General features: G+C 39.5%; 1 protein-coding gene across 7 annotated transcripts in view; it reads left to right on the top strand.

Moving 5' to 3' along the window:
- tcf12 (transcription factor 12) overlaps nucleotides 1–22,831 on the top strand; it is a 101,950-nt gene that overhangs the window by 33,980 nt on the left and 45,139 nt on the right. For all 7 annotated transcript variants that reach the window (XM_078175840.1, XM_078175832.1, XM_078175830.1 and 4 more), the window contains exons 6-8: nucleotides 15,756–15,817; nucleotides 18,185–18,320; nucleotides 19,409–19,461. In XM_078175840.1, the coding sequence (XP_078031966.1) occupies nucleotides 15,756–15,817; nucleotides 18,185–18,320; nucleotides 19,409–19,461 (251 nt within the window). The remainder of the gene's footprint in view (nucleotides 1–15,755; nucleotides 15,818–18,184; nucleotides 18,321–19,408; nucleotides 19,462–22,831) is intronic.

Raw genomic sequence — 22,831 nt, 5'->3', positions numbered from 1 at the left:
TCGGATGATGCGTTAAAGTTCCTGTGCTAATTAGCGAGACAGGGTTGATGTAACTTTTCACAGCCGTCATTAGTCACAGTTTGTGGCCCTTTATTGGAATAAGTAGTGAAAAGTCTTATGGGTCATCAAAAGACCCGTGCAATCCATTAGTTTTATTTGTTTTAAATTTTATAGGCTAAAATTACTACATATATATTTTAATTCTTACATGTTTTAAGACAACCTTTCATCACAGTCTGGCTGTCTGTCTTGAATTTGTTAGAAATTTGGCCTGGCTAGAAAGGCATGGACCATGAGAACATCATGGTTATAACAATAAAATTAGCCAGATGCAGAAAAGCCATTGTCAGGATTTCTGTCTGCATTTGTGAAACACAAACACATTTTCATAGTCCTCCAAAAAGTCCAGAACCAAGTCTCCATCTCCTGTCTGTATCACACGTAGTGTTATGCCCATGTTTACTGTGATAAATTTACTGTATTGTCCTACATAACATTCAGAAAATGGTTTTAATGAATACAAACAGTTAGGCCTATCATGGTAACTACTTTTGGTTGACGATATATTGTACCAGCAATAATTGGGATAAATTATATTATTGTCATTTTGGGACCATTTTATTCCACTGATATAATGACAATATAATAGTATAATAATGAAAGTATACCTTTTCAAAGAGCAGTGAACTGTTCATTCTTAAGAATATTCAGACATTAGAATTGAAAACAAAATATTTAATATATTTCTAAATAAGTAATTTATGCCAGTTAATATATATAAGAAAGTCTACATAAAATTTTAGTACCCATAGTAGTAGCCCAAAATTACTCAGCTGCAGTTACTTCCATAATACCTCTGACGTGCTGCCGGAGATGGACAGCCTGGGAACTGGACACTTTGCTGGTGGTTTCATGGAGTGGAGGATGAAGTTGTTGGAGGGTACAACTACAAACAACAGACCTTTTACCAGAAGTTTGCAAGCTAATGACCATCAGGACTGTGCGTCTTCCTCTCCAAAAGTGCAGCTGTAGGCTACTGGTCAACTACGCTGTGTCGTCTTCGAGGTGTTATTTTATTTTTCTTCGGACTCACACAAGTAGGCCGGGGATGGAGAGCAAAAAAAGGGAGAATTGCTGAGCCCAAGTCTTCTAATGGTCGGGAAAATCCTGCTGTTAATTCTGATCATCTCGGCTAAAATGTTGGTGACATTCTTGTGTAAACAAACACACAAACAATTGAGGTCAGCAAAATGATCGAGGTCATGTCTATGTATCATATGATAAATTGCTAATGTAATTATTGTGACAGGCCTACAAACAGCTGACTTTCTCCTTTGATGTTTTCCTCCTACTGCATAGCTGTGGTCATGACTGCTTGTGCATCAGTTCTTTCCAGCCATGTGCCTGAGGGCGTGATATCACAACTGCTGAGTCGCACCTTCTTCCTCACGTTTCTGTGGTGTGCTCCATATATATTACTCATACAGCTTTAGCCCGGCATGAAAACTAATCAGTTTAACTCTGTCATCAACACACACATGCAGCCACATGCATCCTGCTCCCAGCCCGTACACATACACATGTGACCCTAATGTGACTACCTGTCGTTCTGCCCCACCCGCTGCTGTACATTGCCTTAGTGCAGAATTTGAGAGGGTGTTGAAGGTGCCTTTGACCCTTAGCTGCCGGTAGAGACAACCTCTGAAACACCAGCTTTAAAAAATCCTTGTGTTAGTTAAACAGAACATCAAAAGTCACAACGAACTGTTGTTTTTTATTGTTAAATAATTGGTGCATTGCCTTGCTCTCTATTTCCATCAGTCAGGTTGAGTTATCTGTTCCCACACAGTTAATTATTCAATAAGAAAATGTCTAGACAGCACAGTACTGATGTTGCAGTAATAATATATTACAGACAAGCTCCCTTTATTCTATTGTATTGTCATGTATCCCAGACATGTCATGTTAATGTAAAGCACCTCTGTGAAAAAATAAGATGTTTTTCTAAAACAATCTTTTTGCTTAGTACAATAAGAAATTTGTCTTGCTATTTTAGGAGCCTATTGGAGCATGTTTTTTGCAGTTTAAAAAATAAGTAACCTCCAATAACTTGATCGTTTGCACATTGCTTTCATAGCAGATTTTTAGTCTGCAGACTTGTCATGTGACAAACAGTTACTCCTGGCAAATGTGTAATTTGTAAAACGATGCAAATACATGAAATCTGTATTATTGGCCTGGATTGACATCATGGAGGTCATAGTATGGTGTTTATATGCTGTGTATTTGTCTGTGCTCTTTAAGAAGTTTCAAGCTGGTAAAGAGAAAATAATAATACACTGCTGGAACCTAAAATTTGCATCATATTAGCATTCAGTAAGTGTTTGGTGCAGTTGTTTCCTCTCCTCGTCAACAAACTGTAAACAAAAAGCTTCCATCTTGCCTTTTTTCGGTTTTGTTTCTTTTAAAAGGAAAGAATGAATTTATGGAGTTGTTTCGGTGACATTGCTATTTTTTTTTTTTTTTTTTAATTCAGAAAAGGGCATTATACAGCCATGCTCCACTGGGTAGCCTTTTGCACTAGAACAGAATTAATCTCTTTCAGTCTTTTCCCTTTTCATTTCTAACTGTTCCTCAAGGCTTTTGGTGAAGTGTCAAATCCCACATCACACTGGCATCCCCAGTGTGTTTTTACTGGGGCAGGTGTCATGTGCTAATGCTCCGTCTCATGGGAGACCCTCCTCAGACCCAGGCTGTGATTGTGGCCAGGTGCTGTTCAGGTGTGCACTCAGTTTCCACTGCAGTGTGGGTCACAGGTGTTGCCAGTGCTGCTCCCTCTCCTCCCTCTGTCATTCACACCCGTACACACACACACACACACACACAAACTGTAGTCTTTCACAGGAAGAGCTTTATACAATATTAATTCATGGTAAACAGTTTTTTGCACATTTACTTTATCGTAACTGCAAAATGTACATTATGTGCTGTATATATGACTAGAACAGGGAGCACAGAAGGGAAGACAAGGAGATGCAGTGCAGTACAGTTTAGTAGATGTAGCCGGTCATTATGCAGAGCTGCAGGGTGTGCTTATCTATTACTGCGGTCAGTGGACCATGAAGAGCTGAAGACAAGCTGAAAGGGTGCAAATCCCTTTTCTCCATCCACATGCCGCCCAGATCTCCCCACACATCCCAGCCTCCCCTGACCTTGTGCTTCTCTTAGCCCATCTTGGCCCTGCCTAGCCCTGACCCTGCCTTCCCTGGGCCCTGGCCCCCAGCATGCAATTGGCGAGGCTGCCCAGCTGCAGAGGATCAGCTGTAGTCTCAGTAGGCTTGGAGGGCTGTCTCTCTAAAGAGGAAGGAAGAGCTCGGGCATAGCTGAGGTATGATGACACAAGTCTTTTGGAAGCACCGCAATGATTTATAATCAGCGGAAAGGTGTCTTCATGTAGCTTGTTCGACTGCATTTTATATGAGAGTTATGTATGTAGATTGGCGAGGCGAGAGCAGTTGGTTAATAGAGCCCAGGATACTTGTGCATAATTGTGTTTGCATCACTAAAATTATGTCTTTAAAACTTTTTTTTTTTTCAGATGAAAATACAAAGTGAGTAAAAGAACTTAAGATAAATCCAAATTCTGTTTATGAGACGCACTGTGCTTGTTGGCCTCCTTATATATTCCACATCTCGCTCTCCTCTCTACTCTTCCTTCTCCCCTCCCCCCCTTTCTCTCGTTTCTCTCGCCTCATGCTGCCTGCAGCTGATGCCAAGAAGAATGTTAGAGATTATTTAATACAAGCCCAAAGCTAAAAGGGAAATGATTCATTCAGAAGAGTTACAGTTAGTGGAACAATTAAAGTCTGCTGACTGCAGCACTCGGTGCTGCGGTTGCTGACAGCATTGGATACGTTATCACCATGTAGTGTGACATACACCAAAAAAGCCAGTGACCATCGAGTCTTAATATTTTCCGTCTTGAATCTTCTTTGCAGAAAGCCGTACGTACTGTATACAACTGTAAACACAAGCCATGCCAGTGTATGTGGATGGCTGGACACATTATTCACATGGTCTCTATACATAGCAACTTTGATGCATTATACAGTTTTGGCACTGACTTTTGTACTTCTGGAATTTACAGATGTTGTCTTGAGAGCATTAAAGCTAAGCTACATTTGTTTTCAATTGAGACCAACCTGAATAAATACCTCTGTCTCCATAATCTTACTTAACACTGTGTTACTGTTCACACCTGTTGTCTTTAGCTGATCCTGTATGTTGGGCATTCATAGGTCGTTTTTTCTTTTTGGATGAAAATTTTGTTGGGCTTAGTGCAAATGAAAAAAAAAAAGATAAGAGTGTGATGCAGAAAATTGTCATTGAAAAATCACACCGCCCACTGTGTACCTTGTATTTTTGAAAAGGAGGCACCTTATTGGTTCTGATGGGAGGATTTGAGAACACTGGAGTATTAAAGAAGAGACTTGCTTGATTTGTACGGAGGGGTTTGACAGTTCACATCTATGGAGATGTGATAAAAAGTATGCACTAAGTGGTCACAAATATGATCAAATTCAGTTCTCTTTCTGTTTTTTGATGTAAGTAACATTTGCCCAGTAGAATCGTGGTATGAACCCAGGTTGGGCACAGATGGATTGATCCCTCCTCCTTTTCTTTCCCCTGAAACAGAGTAACTCTACTACTGCAACACTAAGAGTACATAAAATTGACCCCTGATTCACGGACATCAATCACTGAAACATAGACAAGTCAGGTTTTAGGTAAACTCTGTAATGTTTCCTTCACCCAAAGCATTTAATTTGAAAATATATCAAAGGTTGAGTCCTTTTGTTGAGACGAGCCACAGAAAACCTGGCCCACAGTTGCTGGTTAATTCTCATGCCCACCGCTCCTAACCCCCGCCTCCATTTTTTCCACAGTCACAACTGCTCTCCTAGGCGTCCTGTGTCCATGCTGGGTGTGCTGGCAAACAAAACACTAGATAATGTTACACTCCCCTCTTGTTGGACTGTAGTGGATTGCGATTGGTTAATAAAATGCAAACATTTGTTTCGCCTTTACTCCCACTTGACAATGCCTGGCACAGCCCTGAGAGTGTGAGGTGTGGGAAGTGTAGAGAGAAGCACGGCTCTGTGAGACTTTTTCTTTACAGCCAGGAATATGGGGGTGGGAAGGTACATTTCTTTTTGTCAACTTAAAACCAACCAAACTCTTTTAAATGGCTGCTGCGGGTTTTGCCCACCATACAATGCCATCCCCACAGAGAGCGCTCATCAAAAGATTTATCCCCTTCAGGCTGTTTTGGTGTTTTATTTAGTGCAGCCTTGTGTTCTTAAAGGGTTTGCAGGGGTTTTCTGTGTAAGGAAATATGCCCAGAGTGCTTGGAGCTGGATCAGCATTCCTAACCCATGTGTGTATCCTTCCTTGTCCTTCACCTCGGCTCTCTGTTGTTTCACTGTTCAACAGTTGTTTGGCATCTAATACCAAACATCGACACACACTTTGATGTCACACACTGACTTGATTCTAATATCCGACTGGGGGACATTTCTTCAGCTTGTTAACTGTGCTCTGTTTCCCTGGATAGCCCTCTCTCGTGAGCTCACATGTGAATGTGTGATGCAGAGGGAGCATGTTAGCGTCCCCACAGAAGCAGCATCCATTACAGTGTTGGTGTTCACATGGTGGGAGATGTTATTAGGGAGCTCATCGCGTTCCTCCTCTGAGAGAATGGATGTGTGATTATGAAGTCATCAGCCATGAACCAGGGAGGCTGCGGAGGAGCACCCCTCCTCATGGGTCCTCAGGGTGCCATTGATTGGTGACCATGTGTTTGTGCCTGATAGACTGTGAAATGGTGTGTTGCTGCACGGCTGTGTCACACCTGCGTCCCACCAAGGTGATTGATTGGTTTGGTCATGTGGAATGTTCCCATCTGGTCCGCAGTAATGCATTTTTTTTCCTCATTCGTGAATAACAAGCGCTGGCAGGAGAATAGTTGGGCTCGGAAAAAGGCAAAGGCCAAGCGAAAACATTTTCCCCTTTACCCCTCCCCCTCTTTCCTTTTTACCGCATTAGAAAAAATCCAAATAGACCGAGCCATGGCACCTGATTATCCCGGGAGGGGATAAATACAATCAGGAAATCCACATCTCCTCTCTCACACAGAGATGGATTTTAGGAGAAAATAAACTGTTTAGCTAGTGCGAAGGGCAAGAGCTCCTGATTCTGAAAGTCACACTTCAGAGCTAAAGAATGTGCAATAAAACCTTTGATATCTTTGATCTATATGAGAATTAAGACACCTCTCCTTGATTAGGATCCAGATTTCTTGTCTAATCTAAAAGCAGTGGAGGTGAGCTTTTTTTCCCCCCGTGAGCCTGATGTGTTATTTTGTGTCTCCTGCATTCCTCCTGGTTTGATTTCTCTTAATCCTGGTCTCTCTCCTTTAATTGATCTATTCATTCCACCTAATGGCTAATTACACATCAGGCTGCATGAGCAGATGCATTTATCATCATAGTACGTAATAATCAGTGACATTTCAACAAAGAAAAAAATACATATGCAAATAAGAACTCATTAACATTTGCTCTTGCTGTTTTGAATAATGTCACTGCTGACAAGGCTGTATGCAGAAATTAATGTTGAGCTCAGGGCAGGGGAGACATGTTTCCTCAGTGTTTGTGCCGCTATCATGTTCCTCTGTCTTACTGTTTTTCTCGATGCTGGGCTATCGACATTCACCCCCCAGCCAGGGAGGAAACTGATGTGGTACACTACCTCCCTTCCCTGTTTCCTCATCCAGGCTGACTTAACCTCTAACCCAGTCGGCTTTTACTCCCCGTCAGTCAGAACCTAGTGGAAGCATCAAACGGCTTTGACAGGTTGGATGTACACAAACTTCTGAGAAAAAGGCATTTTAAAAAAGTATTGGGAAAAAGTGAGTGGGTGTACATCTGATTTGTCCTTATGCTGTCTCCTGTTGCCAGAGGAATGTATTAGTAACCATGGAGTCTGTCTAGCTTTACTTCCAAGACGTCCAGAGAGGCTAAAATGTGACCTTTTATAGAGTAGAGTATTCCCATGATTTAATCATCACAGAATCAGGTCCTCGTACTCCACTCCTTTTCATGAAAATCAACAGAAAAACAACACTAAGCTGTACAACAGTATTAAGGTCTTGGAGCTACCAATAGAGATTCATTAAAATGTTTCTTTTTCCCATAAATTAGTCTTGATGGGGGTCCGACATTAAGAAATGGGCTATTAACTTGAGAGGATTAATGTTTTGTGGTTAGGTGCAATGGAAGTCATCACACAGGAACATGAGCACAGACACACGGACACCAACAACACACACATGTGCTCAGAGACAAAAGCAAACCCACTGAGCTGGCGTGTGAAAAATTAATTTGCTCTGTACATTAACAACATTTCCTCATCCTGTATTATGTGTTTGTTTTCATGGTCTTTGCTTTCCTTGGAGCGAGGAAAATGGACTTGTTTTCTGGATGGAAAAAAAAGAGGCCCTTGGAATGCATCTGAGAGGCGGTGGAGCACGCTCACTAATTGGCTGTTTTTGTGGCAAGGGTTTTGAATTGATCCCTGGAGACGCTTAGGTCACTACCTCTCACATTATCAGGATAAGGGGCTGTACTGCAGCCCTGCGATCAATAAGGAGGCACACTATGAATGACTGGCCAGCTTGCTTTTTCCTTCAGCAGGATTTTAGCACTTAATGTTGTTTACTTCACTACCTAAGCATGTTGGTGGCTGAGGTTGAGCTGGATTGGAATATTGATTTAAATTTTTATTTTATACAACATAAGCTAAATTTTGTAATGATCTACAACTAAAATTAAACCGAGGACCTGGATGTTTCTACAAATAAGTCTTATGTTATTTTAATTGAATGGCTAGGCCAATGCAGTTAAGAATTCTATTTTTTACTAACTCCACTTAATGTTGTACACAAACAGCCAATAGACTAACAAATGTTTTTGGCTGGATGATGAAGCTTGCATTCTTGTTCACATATTAAAGAGTAAGTTTGGTATTTTTCAACATGCCCCCTATTTTCCTATGTTTTCTCTTTAGGCGACTAATGAAGACAACAATTTTTAAAATGGTTACAACCTTGAGTGAGACCACTTAATCACTATAGAGGTTTATCCTTTTTGTTGAAGACTAAGATCCTTTTGGTTTAACCAGAAACAGCCCTGAAATCCCCATCGCCAAAACTATTAGACTCTGTTTAAATAAATAATAATTGTATCATCATAAAACACACTTCATGAATACAGAATCATCAGAATCGACAGAAACAAAATAAAAGTCACAAAGGCTTTCTTGGTTCGTCTTTCCACTCTTCCAACGACCAACATCTCTGGTTTGGTTGAAATAAACCCTTAATTCATCTAGTAATTCATCTGTGACAATATCTTGGCTCTATACATGATAAAATTACTGTTTATTTAAATGGAATCCAGTCGGTTTGGCAAGAGTGATTTTACAGGTGTTTTTTGGTAAATGAAAAGGATGTTACTCCTCAAAAAAAGGTCTATATCTATAGTGATCCTTTCCATAATGTTGTCAGACTAGTACACTAATAATAAGAGCCTGTCAGTGGCAAAAAAAAGCACTTGAAGTTGAGGTTAATTGACATGCAGCCATCCCCAAGTAGTTACATCACAGCATGTTTAACTGCTGGTGTCTGCAGTAGTCTCGCTAAATACTGGACCACTTTAAAAATCGTTCTTCGTATCAGACATAAAAACAGAAAATAGGGTCAAGACTGAAAAATACAAAACTTACCCTTTAACTGAGAACTAGTCAAATACATGTCACTTTTTAACTCATGAATTCTTGAAAAGTCTGTGCATCAACCATACAATTGAACAATTGAGTTGAACAATCTCACTATTAAGTTCACATGATCACCAAAGTGTGTTGGTTGCACAGTGTTTTTCATAAGATGATCAATAGATAAAATGTTGCTCTGGTCTGACATCCCTCATATATTGCGGTTACTGCAGAACAGAGCATGTGGAATCCAGTTCAAGAAGAAAGCTCATGTCTGAAGGTTGCTGATTTAAACTTGTGCAATGGTAGAGAATGTCTGTTTATGGAAAGTGAAAGAGTACCTCTTTCAGTTAAATCTGTAGAAATTATTGAGCAAAGAAGTTAACCCCCATCCCATGTGGTGTGGCTGTGTCTGGGACGGTACTGAATGTCACTTAAATGCCTGGTGTTGCAAGAGCTCAGCAGGTTTCATCAGTAGGAAATAAGAAAAAGTGGAACGATAGACCTGGAGCTGCTCATCCCAACCGAACTGAGCAGCCAGGCAAGGAGACTGAGAACTGAAAGAATAACTGGCGGAAATATTCACTTCCTTGGGTGCCATGAAAGAGCTTACCATAAGAATAAGATATCAGTGTAACACTTGTAAAATTTGAGCTGTATGGGCAGGATGGGTAAAAACAAGCCTCTCCTGATAAAAGGCACATGACAGCAGCCTGGAGTATGGAAAAAAACAGTGAACATGAGATTTTGGGCTCTGGCTAAGCAATAGCTGATGTCCAATACAAAGTGCTATATTTAGCAGACACTGGGCAGAGTCACTCAGTTGTCATCAGAATGTGTTGTGCCAAATAATTTGCCAGATACAGGCACATTATTAAGGATATCCTGCTTCAGAGTGCCTTACATTGGAACGATGATTTCTGTGCTGACAAACCCTTGCCCTCACACATCCTAAGCTTTCAGCTAAATCAGCACTGGAGTGGCTTCAAAACTTGTATGTGAATGTCCTTTATTGGTGCAATTATAGCAATGCTTATATGCCTTTAAAATATGTGTATTGACTATACGATAGGCATTCACACATGCTCCCTATTCAGCTTCACCACAAAAACATATGTGAGCCTTACAATCAAGATATCACTGCCTATTGAGTCTAAATTAACCTATCAACATTACCAATAGGTCTAAATGAGTATTAATTTATATGTTTACCACAAGGTGGCTACTCTGCAGTGAGCTGTTAACGATAATTTGGTGTTTTAACGGTAACACTTTACTTGAAGGTATCTACATAAGGGTGACATGACACTGTCATAACTATGACATGACACTGTCATGAACTTGTCATAAACATTATGTACATGTCATAAATGTTTATGACATGTACGTGTTATGTGTCATTAAGTGTCATTCGGTTTTTGCAATGACAAGTGACATTGTTTGGGTTGTCTTGATTATGACAACTTGACATTAACCAGGATGACTTTACCAGAAGATGTGTTTGTCATAACAATAATAATCATTATGTCATCTTGTCATAAACACAAAAAGAGGTGCATTTCTTGTTAAGTTGTTTATAATGTTATATAATAATATACATAATATTTATGACAGTTTCATGACCGTGTCTTGTCATAATTATGACAGTGTCATGTCACCCTTATGTAGATACCTTCTAGTAAAGTGTTACCATTTTAACTTTGCAGTGTTGGCGTTGAAAGCAAGATGTCCATGCACTATTATATTCTCTATTTTCCTCTAAGACCTTTTGTTTTTGGATTTGGGATGTGTGGCTAGCTGAGCTACGGTGACTCAAGACTAGTCACCATTATTGAAGGTCAGCAAAATTTAGGGGAAAAAAGGCGCCATGCCGTAAATATGAGGCATGTTATAGTTGATTAAATGTATTTTTTGTCTGTTTTTCAGTGTATAGGCTACACATTTTCATAAATGCAGAATGTAAGAATCACCATAGGCCTACAACAATGATAAATGAAAATGAAATTGTGTAAAAAATAACTTTGTATTTATTTCCATATGATTTTTTTGTCAAAAGGAGAGGAGCTCAAGAGCCACATGCAGCTCCAGAGCCACATGTTGCCTATCCCCAGTTCAGGGGACAAAAAGAATAAAACATGGACATGGTTTTTGCCACAAATTGTTTGTCTCTGTGGAAAATTCAGCAACTAATATAATCTATCCACCAGTACACATTCTGTTAAATATAGAAACTTGCAGTGATATGTTTCACAATCATAGTTACACCTTCACACCTCAGAGCGCTATGCTAATAAGCAGCTTCACAGAATATTTTCATCAGACTTGATGGAATTTTTTTCTCTCATGGGACTGATTTTCTATTGCATACATAGATATACTGTGTCTGCATACTTAAATAGATATTATTGATGGTGATTGCAGTAATTAAGCCACTTTACTCATGTTGCTTTTTTGCGTTTAGCATCTTTTGCATGCTTTGCTGTTTTAAGGCAGATAATGACTTTTGCCTCCTATCAATCACTGCACTTTAGACTCATTAGTAGGCCTGTGACACAAAAAGAAAGCACCCGCGTAGCCCTGCGCAGAACAAATGGGCCTACTCAAGAAATAATGATAACAATAATAGTGTTGGTCTTGTGAGGCTGTGATCACATGGTCCTGCTCAAAGGAGGGGGAACAAAGCATTGGTAATAACAAGCCTGTAACTAATAAAATTAATTCTCCTTTTATTTGTTTCTCCTTCCCTCACGGTAGGAATAGTCTTTGATTTGTGAGCTTGTGTTTCAAACTTAAGTACTTCAATCAGGGAATTTAAGATTTAACAACTTGTTTTTTTTGTTGTTGTTGTTTTTATTGGGAAAAGAGATTATTACAGTGACCTATTTTCCTCACAATGAGTTACAGTCCATGTGCGTCAGACAGGAGATTGTGTCACGGCATGATAAGGGTATATTTTATTCAGCTAATTTAGGCTCCTGGCTTTAGAACCGGCCAACCCAGCAGTATGCTCCACTTGATATATTACTTTGTTCTACTTTACTTCAGCATCATAAATATGCATTCTCCTGAAATTTGAAAAGCATTTCAGCCACGTAGTTGCAAACTATAAATTTAACCGAGTCTTTTATAAGCAGAGGTTGTTCTCAGGTCGTTGCTTTAAAGTTTAAGAGGCTACACAGGGATTTAAACTGTCATACAGACATAAGGGATTGGCTTCAAAAGTGATGATCAACTCTTGTCAGATTGTTTCTTTGGTATCTTACTACTCTAGCACTGTTCAGGGCAGCGATGAGATACATGATCAGATAAAGTTGTCCGAGCTGCTGCGTCTTCAGTAGGACAGTCTACACAAACTAAGAGACCTGTTCATCCATGACCTGTGTACAAGATACTGAAGTTAATCCCCGAGCCACATGGCTGGTCCTCTGAGCACTGCTGCATCCTTCTCCTCTTGCTGGATGATTCAGGTCATGAGAGGTGGGGGCGGGAACAGTGTTCTGGCTTTAGTTTCTCAGTATCTGCTTGCAGTGACAGGAGATGGCATTTTTGACAGACTTTTATCTATGATTGGATACTCTGATGTTGCTACTCATGTAATGAACTTGGTTATAGTTTCATCTCCTTGTAATCTACAAAAAATCAAGATCATAAGTAAAGCTGAATTTTTAAGGAGCAATGTGTAGGATTTAGTGGCATCTAGCAGTGCGCATTACAGATTGCAACTAGCTGAAACGTCTCATATGTTTAAAGTGTAAACTCCTGGTTAGGATTCATTCAGTGTTCATTGTTCAGAAGGTTTACTGGGAGCTGTGTCATCAGCAGAGGTCTCTTCCTCTCCAAATCAAACGGACCCAGTGATTTAAACCAGTTGTAACGCTGAATGAAGCAGTTTCATGCTACAAATCAGTGTTTTTCTGATGATCCTCATCGCAGAGGGGCCGCTAATTTTGGTGTCTGACGCCAAAACTCAAATGGCCCTATCTAGAGCCAGTGTTTTGTTTGTCCATTATGGGCCAATGAAGAAACATGGCAAACTCATAGACAGTATATAAAGATGAACAACATGTCTCCACCTACCCCTTCCGTACAAAAATGAAGCCAAAGTATCCCAGATATAGCCGCTGCCATCTTGCATTGGCGACATCATTTGGAGCCAGATTCTGGGCAGTAGCGATATCCATGGTGTTCAGTTCCTGCCCAAATACCGTCCGACCAATCGCAAGCAGCCTCGGTGATCGCAGGCACAATGACTGACACACACAGCTGTCAATCATGACGTCAGATACTATTAGATGACCAATCAGAACCAAACTTATCAGAAAACCGGAACACTTGGACATACATCAGCGTAATAAGAACTACCTAAAATGACAGAAACCAAATTTAGGGAAAATGTATGAAATGTCTGCTTGGCTTATATTCCATCTGCTAACATGAAGGGGGTGGGGTTATCCTGCAGCCAGCCACCAGGGGGCGATACAGATGTTTTGGCTTTACTTTATGGTACCTCACATGTCGTCCATCTTTCTCATACAGTCTATGGGCAGATTCAGTGGACAAGGACCCACTCCCTATGTAGATATTAACAACTCATTCTAAGGTAACGAAAATACGACAATCCTTATTTTCAGGTGATTGTACACTAAAGAAAACATACTTATTATATTCCATTCCTGCCAATATACCCCACGAAATACTAAATACTGGGCCTTTAAGTAAATAAGAGTGACTAATTATCTTTGAGAGACACTGTACATGAAATTGGTGCATCAAATAGCCCAAGAACATCATCCTTTCCTTTCAAGAGGATGGGGAGACGTTCAGCGCTAAATAGCAGGCTTCTATCATGAAAGACAGCCACTTTCAATTTGTAGTAATACAGTGGTGTTGATCTATTCCTCTAAATACACGGAATGGACAATAGTCACTTTAGCTCCTTACAATTATGATTTTACAATGTGCATTTCTGCCTCCTGAACCAGTTCTGTCTGTCAAATTTAGAATACACGGATTTAGCAAATCCAGACCAATGCCCAGTAGAAGAACACGGTTTGTTCTGTACTTTCAAGGAAAATGACTTTGTTTTATTACATTTCAAGTCTATTATGTGTTCTTGGAGAGATTTATGCATGGTGGGAGACAGAAAGGAAGGGCATGTGACAGACCGATTGAAAGCTAGGACATTGCATCCATTTGCACAGTGATGCCCAGATACACTTGGTGTGTTTAGAACTGTCATTTGTCATATTGTCACATTATTTTTTGTGTAATAAGTATATATATGCTTTTAAAAATTGCATAAAAGACGCAAATTTAATGGCTGCAACATAAAGTCTGAAGAAAAAAAAATAATAATTTGAAACTGTCTTTCTTGCTCATTTTATACGAGCATTTTCCTATTACAACAAGTAGTGTCTTTGAAGGAAGTGTGAGTATCTCATTGCTTACAAATGCAGTAAATGTTTATGCGTGCTGTGTATTCCTGTGTATTCTAAGTTTAAGCTTCACTGTTGATTGAGCATCTTTGTAGTCTTTCTTTTGTCAGTCTCCACAGTGTTTTGGGGGCGCTGTGCGGCTGTGTCTCTGCCTCATAGTGTGGACTGAGACATTGTTTTCACAAACACATCTGTCTGCCCCGGTGGGCCCTGGAACTACAACAGTGACCATCAATTATTCACAAAAGACACAGTGTGTGTGACAAAACACATGCTGCCAATGAATATTTAACTCCTTTTCCTCAGAAGACGTTTGAGGAATGAAAATGAATTCCACCAAAGCACCTTTAGATATTAAACAAAAAAATAAAGAAAACAAAATTCTTTGTCAAAGGAGATGTTTCATCATGCTGCCACAATAGTGAACGTTGGTGGTAGCCGACAACTTAATCCTATTTCCTTTTGCAAGAGCGATGGCTCAGAACTGTATCACATTATTGTTAGAAGAGAAGCAGCTTTGCCAGGTTTTTTTATCTGACTTACAGATACAATATAGACACACTGAAAACAGCTATCCAGTGCAAGTATCATAGTGTTTATGGTGGATGCTACTCCCTAGAAGTGCTCTTAGTTTAATCATCTTCCCCGATTTCCTCAGCCTCCTCCGTCTCTTGAGACAGTCTGCACAGATGCAGAACAACTGTCTCCTGCAGGACTGCGCAGATAAGCACAAGTGAATTCTCTCAGATGTGCCTCTGTTCACCTGCGCTTGTAAAACCAATGTTCAGATCAGTCATTGTGTAACAAAAGATCCAGGCTATGCAAGTTTTTAACGCACAAAAAAATATTTACCTTTTCCCCAGAGTAAACAGAATTTAGTTCCAACGCTTGTGTCTGTGCGTGTAATATTTGGAAGTCTGACAAAAATAATGTACGACGCTGTTAAAGTTATTCATCATTCTCCCCTAGGAGCTCTCGTTTGTTTGTTTGTTTGTTTTTCCAGGGGAGTGAAACTGCTGATTTTGGATATTGTGATGCGTATGATTCATGTGTGTTGTGTGCTGTAAGTTTTAGTTTTCCCCTGATGGCTGTTTGGGAGCCTTCCTTTGAGGTGTGCACGCCAAATGTGATGCTGAAAGAAAGACTCACTGACAATTATCACTCTATCAGTAATTAATATTTATTTTTATTTTTTGCATACTGAAAACTGTGACACATAATGCTGTTTTACAAAAGTGCAGTTTTTTTCTTTGGCTTTGCTTAACATCCAACTTGTCTAAACAACCATATGTTTATTTGAGAGTACATTTAGCACATACTTTATTGTTACAGCACCTGAGGGAGTCCCATTTCTCCTGTTTGCTTCCAGCCACCATCAGATGATAATGAATAAAGAAAACAAACAAAACTCAGTTGCTGACCTCGGAAAAAGCAACACCTCTTAGTTTTACCAGTGGTAAATAAAGTGTTCTTTGTGTGTTTTTACAGGTAAATCGGAGAGGGCTCCGTTTCCCGGCTATGGGAGGAATGCTGGAGCACCTAGCTGCCAGGTAAATTCAAAGCAGAGCTATGTGCAATTTTGGTACCATCAATCAGCTTCTGTATTCCCCCAATACCAATACAACTGGTTGACTTAAAAACAAATCATTCAACATTGCTATACAAAGTATGTAGTCTTAAGCATTTATATGTTAACCTTTTGTTCCAGATAGAACGATGTGCAGAACATTACTTCACGCCTGTGGTTTGACTCCTTTTAAATGTTGCTAAAATTAGACCTTGCCTCTCTTCCACTGATTTCAAGCAGGGAAGGTTGGATTACTGTAAATCCCTCTATTCCTGTCTAAATAAGAGCTCCCTTCATCATAACTACCACAAACAAAGCAGTCAGGCTTTTGCCGGGATTGTTCCCTCCTGTTCTTTTTAGAATTGATTTCAAGATCTTGCTCTTTGTAAGAGTTTCTAAAGCGTAACAAGATGTAACCCCAAGTCACTTGAAATTTTGAGCCACGAGAAACCGAACACATCGTGAAACATTTAGCGCTTCAGGTATCCATATATCTTCTATTCAGCTAAGGGTGACTGGGATTCTGCAGTCAGAGTTCTTCAGAACAATCTGCCTCAAGTAGAGTAAAGGAGGGTTTGTCATTTAAAATCTCCTTTGGTTTCAATTTCTGATTTTCTTGTTAAGAAAATGCTTTTTTTGTGGTTCAGTGTGAAAGAATCTTACGAAATTACACCACACATAGTTAGACACTTCTGATAGGATACAGTGGCAATTTAAAAAATGATGCTTCTAAATGATGAAAGCATTTTTAGAGGGAATACCACAGAAGATATTTTGATTAGGTTTTGGGGAATGTGTACAGATCTGCAGCTGCAGAGATCTGAGATTAATAAATATTCTCTGGTTGAAATACATAAACAGGAAGACTAAAAAATGTCTTTCCAAGGAGAATCTGCAGAGAAAGTATGCTGGGAACAGCCACGACAAGAATATAAAGATAAAAGCAACTAGAGGAGTTACCTAGTACAACATTTTTTACATTTTTATCTTGTTATTGCTCCAATAGGCCTATTGATTCATGCTCTATATCTAAACTTTCAGTGTGTGTTTTGTGAACTGGTTGAGTCAAATAACCAAATAAGACGACTCACATTGTAAGTAACCATGTGTCAAGTATTTTACATAATTACCCTCGAATGGTCTGATATATTTCTGAATCTTTGTGTTACGAAGTCTCCGACTGATACGACGGTTTAAAAAATGATAATGACAAAGTATTTGAGCTGCAGGAGTTTGATTCTCTGATTCTTACATGACTCCCTGCTCCTTTCTGTGAGTGAGGTGCAAAAGCCCTCATCAATTGATTATTGGGCAAATGAAACTAATTCAGAGGTGTTCTCAGAGAGAGTTACAGTCATTCAAATCTGCACGACTCTTGAGTGGCTCCTCCCTGAATAGCTACAATAGTGTAAATGAGGCCAGAGCCAGTGTTGCTGCAGGGATTCAATATCATTGAACAAAGGCAACAGCAGAAATGGGTCTGTTGTATCGTGTAAATGCTGTAGCACCACTGACACATTGTCATTTTACAGAACCAGTTTTATTTTTTCCATTACGTTTGTGTTATGTTGCCTCTGACAGTTTTTCATGACCTACATTTTAGGTCAGATAAACATTTTCTTTTCATAGTATTTGTGTTTCTTTTACACTAAGTTAAATCCATTTGAATTGTTTCAAATTTGTAAGCTCTGGATTTGTCAGTCGAATGATCAGAGCTGTTGGAAAGGTCTCTGTGGTCACTGTGTCAATCCCCAGCCTGCTGATACCAAGGGAGGCACGTGAGGCGAGTTCACAAGCCAACTACTACACATTGCTCTGAGTTGTACTCGCTCACATGATCCCTGCTCTACTGGTCTGCAGCCGATTACACTAATTAGACCAGGCTCTTAATTGAGCTCTTAGCCCAGTTTGTTGGGGTTATAGAGGTTAAATAGATATTGATGATAGGATGATGTGGTGAGCTTTCAAAGGTTGTTCAAGGTCTGTTCTGTGACACAGAATAAATGTGTCACACTCTGAAAACAATCTGTGCATCCATCACAGCATTTCTTTGTTTCATCTTTGTGATTTAATATTACAATATTTGCTATTTACAGTAAACACGCTGTTGATGCTTGGATTCTTTTTACTGTCATATTATTTAGGTCAAAACTGCTCCAAAGTGAAATGTAGATTGCACAATATAAATAGAAACGACTTAAAAAATGTACCTGATGGGGCTTGAAATTACTCACTGACTTCAAAGTATTTTTACAACAGAAACAACTGAAGTAATCAGACTCATTTCTGAAAATGAAAGCTGATATTATCCTTTAATTGAGAGCATTTGTGTGTTTGTTTTCTCTTTCAGTCTTCCTCTGTAAGATCGGACGTCGCGTTGGCGAGTCCTAGTCCAGTGACTCCATCAGGGAAGTCAGCTGCTCCTTTCTACTCCTTCACTGCAGCCAATCCTAGAAGACGTCCTCTGCAAGATCCTCCATCTGTCGGTCAGTGCTATCTCCATGATTATCAGAAAAATGACCTGAAAATTATGTTTTACAGGGACAAATGTAGCTGATGCAACATTTAAAACAAAACCTCACAAAAAATTAATACAAGAATCCAATGGAATACTTATTTTTCGTAACACATTTTCACTCAAGTCTTAAATTTCAAAAAAGGATGACAGTTATCGATTTTATTGTTTAATATTACTTAAAAAGGGCGACAGTAATGTAGTTCATTCATTGCTAATTTCTCTAATTTTGCTATGTTGCCTTTTTATCCAATGCCATTGTGGAGTAAGTCTACTGTGGTGTTTAAAGTTCGCAGGGATGCATTTATTGAAGTGCTGCTGAAGCAGCATTGATAACTGCAATCATGGTCAGGCTTTTGTAAAGACGGAATGCTAGTCTCTTGATTAATTGTATTTAGGCCTATTGAAATAATATGTTGAGGCAGTTAACATTTGTACCATGCGTTGTAGGGAAGGCCAGGCTTTGTTATATCGTTTTATTTAATGATGTAGTTTCATTTTGAGGCAGTAATCTCCCACTGTAGTGCCATCTTGATTCTCCTGATCCTTGTTTTGTGTTGATATGTGGGCATATGTACAGTAATGTTTTAATGTTATTATTATAACCTGCAATTATTAAACACTGCGTCTCAGGTGATGTTGCAAAGTAACGCAAAAGTAATGTAATGAGTAGTTTAATGAAAATACTCTTTAGCGAGAATCTCATAAAAGTAATGTGTAATGCATTACTTTTTTTGACTGAACGACCTAACACTGACTTTAACATTGTCGGTCAATGCCCCTGTTCAAAGGACACGGTGTAACAGAGGTATAGTCAAAGTTGAATTAGACTGGACACATTTAGAAATGAAAGTTTGTAAATAAAGATTCATTTCAGCACTCCATTACAGAGTTTTCAGTTTTTAAGGTTGTTTATGTGAAAGCCTGATTTAGTCACAAATAATACTTCATACAGAACAACACCACAGAGTATATTTTGTTGGTGAGTTATAGCTTGTTTGCAGCAGATTCATAGTCGCCTTTTTGCAAATAACTGGATGTGCTTTCATCTCTCCACAGATCCTCTACAAACAAAAAAGGTTCGCAAGGTCCCTCCTGGCCTGCCTTCATCTGTGAGTGGAAGATCATCTACCTCTCATATAAATAGATTTCACAGTGAGCGTACTTAAGCACACACACATGCACACACGCACACGCACACACACTCAACACTTGCACACAAAGAGTGCTCTTGACATCACTGCCACACTTCTTGGATGGGAATTCAGTTGTTTTTGCGGCTCAGCAGTGACACCAGTGGCGCCTGTTAATTTTAGTTCTAACATTTTTGTGTTTGTTGTTTACATGCTTGTTGTTTGATATTAGTATGTACATGTCTCTGTAGGGCACATCTCTCTGTAAATATTTTGCGGTTGTGTGTGTGTACATGTATGAATGTGTGTGCACGCATACACATGTGCACCTCGAGGTGATTGATTTTCAGTGCTGCCCTGTCACAGTCTAGCCTCCTCACAGCCTCTCCTGGGAGAAAGAGAGGCTGTCAGAGCGGATCCCCAGCTCTGCTCTTTTGATGTTTAATTAGTCATTACGTAGCCGAACAGGAGGACAGACAGAGATTAATAGCACAGAATATCTGAAATTTCTATTGGTAATGATCCCGGTGGAGCAGAAACCATTAGGATGCAGAGAAGTGTGGAGCTCAGCTTGCATTCGCTTAGACAGGGGGTGTTGGAGTTCATTAATATGCATAAATCAGTAAGTCAGATGTTCATTGTTAAAACCCTGGTGGATTGGCAAAGGTTTTATTAAGCCTTGCTTTAAATTCCTAGAACTGGTACAAGACAATGATTTTTTTTCTTCTCTTTTTAATAAGAAGCAACCGGTTTACTAAAATCCCACCCTTTGCTTTCCTTAAACAATGAAAGGGTTTTCTTTTCCCTTTTTTTTTTTTTCTTGGTGAGGGAGTCTGAGACTGGATTTGCCTTTCAGAGCTTTGATAATCGTCACCTCTGCTGCTGTTACTCTCAAAAAATCAAATATGGAACAGGCCGTGCAACATAAAAGGCTGGCATGTGTTTTGTTTCTGGATTTGTATTTGAAAAGAAGTTTGTCAGAGAGCATGAGGGAGAGAAGCAGTCTCTGACAGCAGCAGGAACGCATGCTGCCTTCCTCTTAAGTAAGTGATATATTTGCGGTCTTGTGAGACGGAGGGAGGTAGGGAAAGAATGGTTGCCTCGCGGGTTACATCTCTTTGTTGTGTAAATGGACGCTGGGCTTTTATTTGTCAGTACTTAACACATGGGCGCAGGTGCGGTTCTGTTACTCATAAGAGTACAATCAAGCAGTACAATGCTAGATGGAGAAAAACAGTGACAGAGCATGGGATAAAATACAGCTTCTTCTTGTCACTCAGTGCTGCTCAGATGATAAAGCCTGGAGCTCGGAGGAATTATCCCAGTTAGTCTTTGATCCCATTTGAAAGAATAAAGATGGTAGTGTTGAAAAAAGGGCTATAGGTCTCTTATAACCTGCTGAAAGAGAAAAGAAAACATAAAACTGTTTTTTTTATAGTTGGTATATGTGGAAAATGTTTGAGTGGGAGGTTGTCTGGCAGCTTTTAGGAGGTGTTGGGATATTGGTATTGGAGGCATAGGTTAGGTATAGTGGCGTGAACTGTTGGAAGGTGTAAGAGCTACTTGTGACCCTTAAAAATGTGTAAAGTGACTTGCAGCTTGCGGTATGTGTGAGGATAATTATCAGCCCAGACCCATGTTTGTGTCTCTGGCACCGACACTGGGAGCAGTGAGGGTGGTGTTGAGAAAGTGTCGAGGGGACGGCGCACCTGGATCAGAGCTACTTTGCCAGAGGCAGCTGTGTGAAGAGACTGCAGCCTACCTGTAAAGCATGAATGCAGCTGCAGATGCCACTGAAAGCTTTTGCTTGTGTAAGCAAGCGTGAGAGCCTCACCAGAGACCTGAATAGCTGCATGATTTAAAAAAAAAAAAAAAAAAAAAAATCAACACAGTGCTTCCTATCATTATGTCTACTGCTGGGAATGTTCTTATTTATTTATTTATTTCATTCTCAAATCCCCTTTTTCCTCCAGCTTGTATTCTCGCACCCCAGTCTAAAAATACATTTCGGAGTTTTGAATCTGATTGGCAATGCAAGTTGCAAGCCCAAGCATGATGTCTGTGTGTGTGTACACTACATGATGGAGGTGAATCAAAATATTTACGGGAGCACATCCTCTGTGCATTTAGGCTTTGACACTGCAGTGCACCAGGATGTGAAGGCTATCTAGACAGGCCAGCTGGCTGATTGCAAACATTTAAATGTTTCTTCATCTTATATACAGACACCCTCCTCCCTCAGCCACACACATACTCTGCAGTCCACTGGATGTGTGCCTGCAGACATGGGATACTGCAGATGTGGTTGCAATTGTGTGCAATTGTGTGATGCGTATGCCTAAGGATGCATTGATCTGAGTTTTTCAAGACTGATTCTGATAACTGGGCTTTGGGTATTGACCGATATGTAGCACCAATCCAGTACCAGTGTTTAATTATTGGGCTGTATTAGTGTTGTCACAATACTGGAATCTCTAACTTTGATACAATTGACATTGAAGGCATACTATTTGAAAATTTCATTAAAGGATAAATGAACTAATAAACTGTGCCTTCACAAAACATCTTTTTTTTTCCTGGTTAGTGGCAGAGAACAGCAGAACGCAGTGTTTAGCATCAACAATAAGAAAGAGTGAGAAACCACAGCTGGTACCGGTGTTTCACTACTGCGGAAAATAATTATTAAAACCATTTCAAATGTTCAGAATTGTTTGCTAAATTGATATTGTTGACGGCACTAAGCTGTATGCCTGACTGTGCTGAAGTGACGTGGATCATCCTTTCATGTTTAAGGCAACATCAGGCTTAATTTAAACATTGTAAAACTAAATATAACAAATACATACATAGATGTAAATTGATTGAATTGTTATTTATTAATGTGATAAATCGTGCAAAAGCAACTACGTAAAAAAAAAAAAAAAACTTTAAAATGATCGGGAATTAAAGTGTAAACCTTGTAAATGCAGCAACAAAACCTGAACAGGAATTAAAATTCCAGTATCAAACAGTTCACCTGCATAAAATTAGACCAAATGTAAACGTGAAATCACAGTTACATCAGGAATTACTGCGAACAAACTCGATAAACATTAAACATTCAAAGTAAACAGGAATCAAAATTCTTTGTGAACATTTAGTACAAATAGGAATTTAAATTCCAATATAAAAACGTTAAACATAAAATTAAATCAAATAGATCAGCCCCATTGTCACCTCTACCCCACCTGTCAGTATAGGATCGGTGCATGTCTGTGGCTACCGAATCTTTACTAACCCTCATTACTCTAAGGATTGTTGTACCTAGTTTTTTCCACCTTATCAAATGCAGAAGTGGAACATTAATAAA

This window comes from Epinephelus lanceolatus, chromosome 2 (genome assembly GCF_041903045.1).
Source record: "Epinephelus lanceolatus isolate andai-2023 chromosome 2, ASM4190304v1, whole genome shotgun sequence".
NCBI lineage: Eukaryota > Metazoa > Chordata > Actinopteri > Perciformes > Serranidae > Epinephelus > Epinephelus lanceolatus.
Note: the sequence above shows the minus strand (reverse complement) of the source record. Positions and strands in the feature narration are given on the sequence as shown.